This window comes from Limulus polyphemus, unplaced genomic scaffold (genome assembly GCF_000517525.1).
Source record: "Limulus polyphemus unplaced genomic scaffold, Limulus_polyphemus-2.1.2 Scaffold4871, whole genome shotgun sequence".
NCBI classification, from domain to species: domain Eukaryota; kingdom Metazoa; phylum Arthropoda; class Merostomata; order Xiphosura; family Limulidae; genus Limulus; species Limulus polyphemus.
The window spans coordinates 59,890-61,422 of NW_013670481.1; the positions used below are offsets into that span (position 1 = coordinate 59,890).

The 1,533-nt window shown below is 34.4% G+C and overlaps 1 protein-coding gene across 1 annotated transcript in view; it reads left to right on the forward strand.

Moving 5' to 3' along the window:
- The window catches only part of LOC106471804 (WD repeat-containing protein 35-like), a 38,684-nt gene that overhangs the window by 30,561 nt on the left and 6,590 nt on the right, over nt 1–1,533 (forward strand). Inside the window, 1 exon segment of the mRNA XM_022400412.1 lies at nt 936–1,068. Within this exon segment, the coding sequence (XP_022256120.1) occupies nt 936–1,068 (133 nt within the window).

Below are 1,533 nucleotides of genomic sequence, written 5' to 3' on the forward strand. Positions count from 1 at the left end.
CATCAGTAAGCTCCTACAAAACCACTGGATCCTCGGTCAGTTTCCCATCAGTAAGCTCCTACAAAACTACTGAATCCTCAGTCAGTTTCCCATCAGTAAGCTCCTACAAAACCACTGGATCCTCGGTCAGTTTCCCATCAGTAAGCTCCTACAAAACTACTGAATCCTCAGTCAGTTTCCCATCAGTAAGCTCCTACAAAACTACTGAATTCTTGATATCTCATGAAGTGAACCATTATATTCTGATTCAGCCTCGATTCTACGAGCTTCTCTTAGCTGAGTGAGAAAAAATTCATGAAGATCTCAAACATAAGTTGGATGAAAATCATGTAGAGGACAAATACTTTCTGATGCAGGAGGATCTGTAGAAGTTGAAATGTTATTAGAGTTTTATTGATAATAGTTTATCTGTTTGTGTAGGTGCAGGAGGATCTGTAGAAGTGGAAATGTTATTAGAGTTTTGTTGATAATAGTTTACCTGTTTGTGTAGGTGCAGGAGGGTCTGTAGAAGTGGAAATGTTACTAGAGTTTTATTGATAATAGTTTATCTGTTTGTGTAGGTGGATCTGTAGAAGTTGAAATGTTATAAGAGTTTTATTGATAATAGTTTATCTGTTTGTGTAGGTGCAGGAGGATCTGTAGAAGTTGAAATGTTATTAGAATTTTGTTGATAATAGTTTATCTGTTTGTGTAGGTGCAGGAGGGTCTGTAGAAGTTGAAATGTTATTAGAATTTTGTTGATAATAGTTTATCTGTTTGTGTAGGTGCAGGAGGGTCTGTAGAAGTTGAAATGTTATTAGAATTTTGTTGATAATAGTTTATCTGTTTGTGTAGGTGCAGGAGGATCTGTAGAAGTGGAAATGTTATTAGAATTTTGTTGATAATAGTTTATCTGTTTGTGTAGGTTACAAAACATAGGCTTGTTTTTCCCACAGGGAGAATGCTGTTACTTATTATGAGCAAGGACACAACCAGGAGAAACTAGTTGAGTGTTACTACATGTTGGAGGATTACGACAGCCTGGAAAAACTAATGAAAAGCTTGCCTGAAAATCACAAACTTTTGTCAGTATGTATATTTTATATGCAATACACACCTGGATATCAATAAATAACTTAGTAATACACACCTGGATGTCAGTAAATAACTTAGTAATATACACCTGGATGTTAGTAAGTAATTTTTATACATTTAAAAAGTCAGTAAGTAACTTATAGACTTGGGTGTAAGTAAGTAAAAGTCTATAAAAGTTACGGGGTGTCAGTAAGTAAGTAACTTTTATAGACTTGGATGTCAGTAAGTAAGTAACTATTATAGACTTGGATGTCAGTAAGAAAGTAACTTTTATAGACTTGGGTGTAAGTAAGTAAGTAACTTTTATAGACTTGGGTGTCAGTAAGAAAGTAACTTTCATAGACTTGGATGTCAGTAAGAAAGTAACTATTATAGACTTGGGTGTAAGTAAGTAAGTAACTTTTATAGACTTGGGTGTCAGTAAGAAAGTAACTTTCATAGACTTGGGTGTAAGTAAGT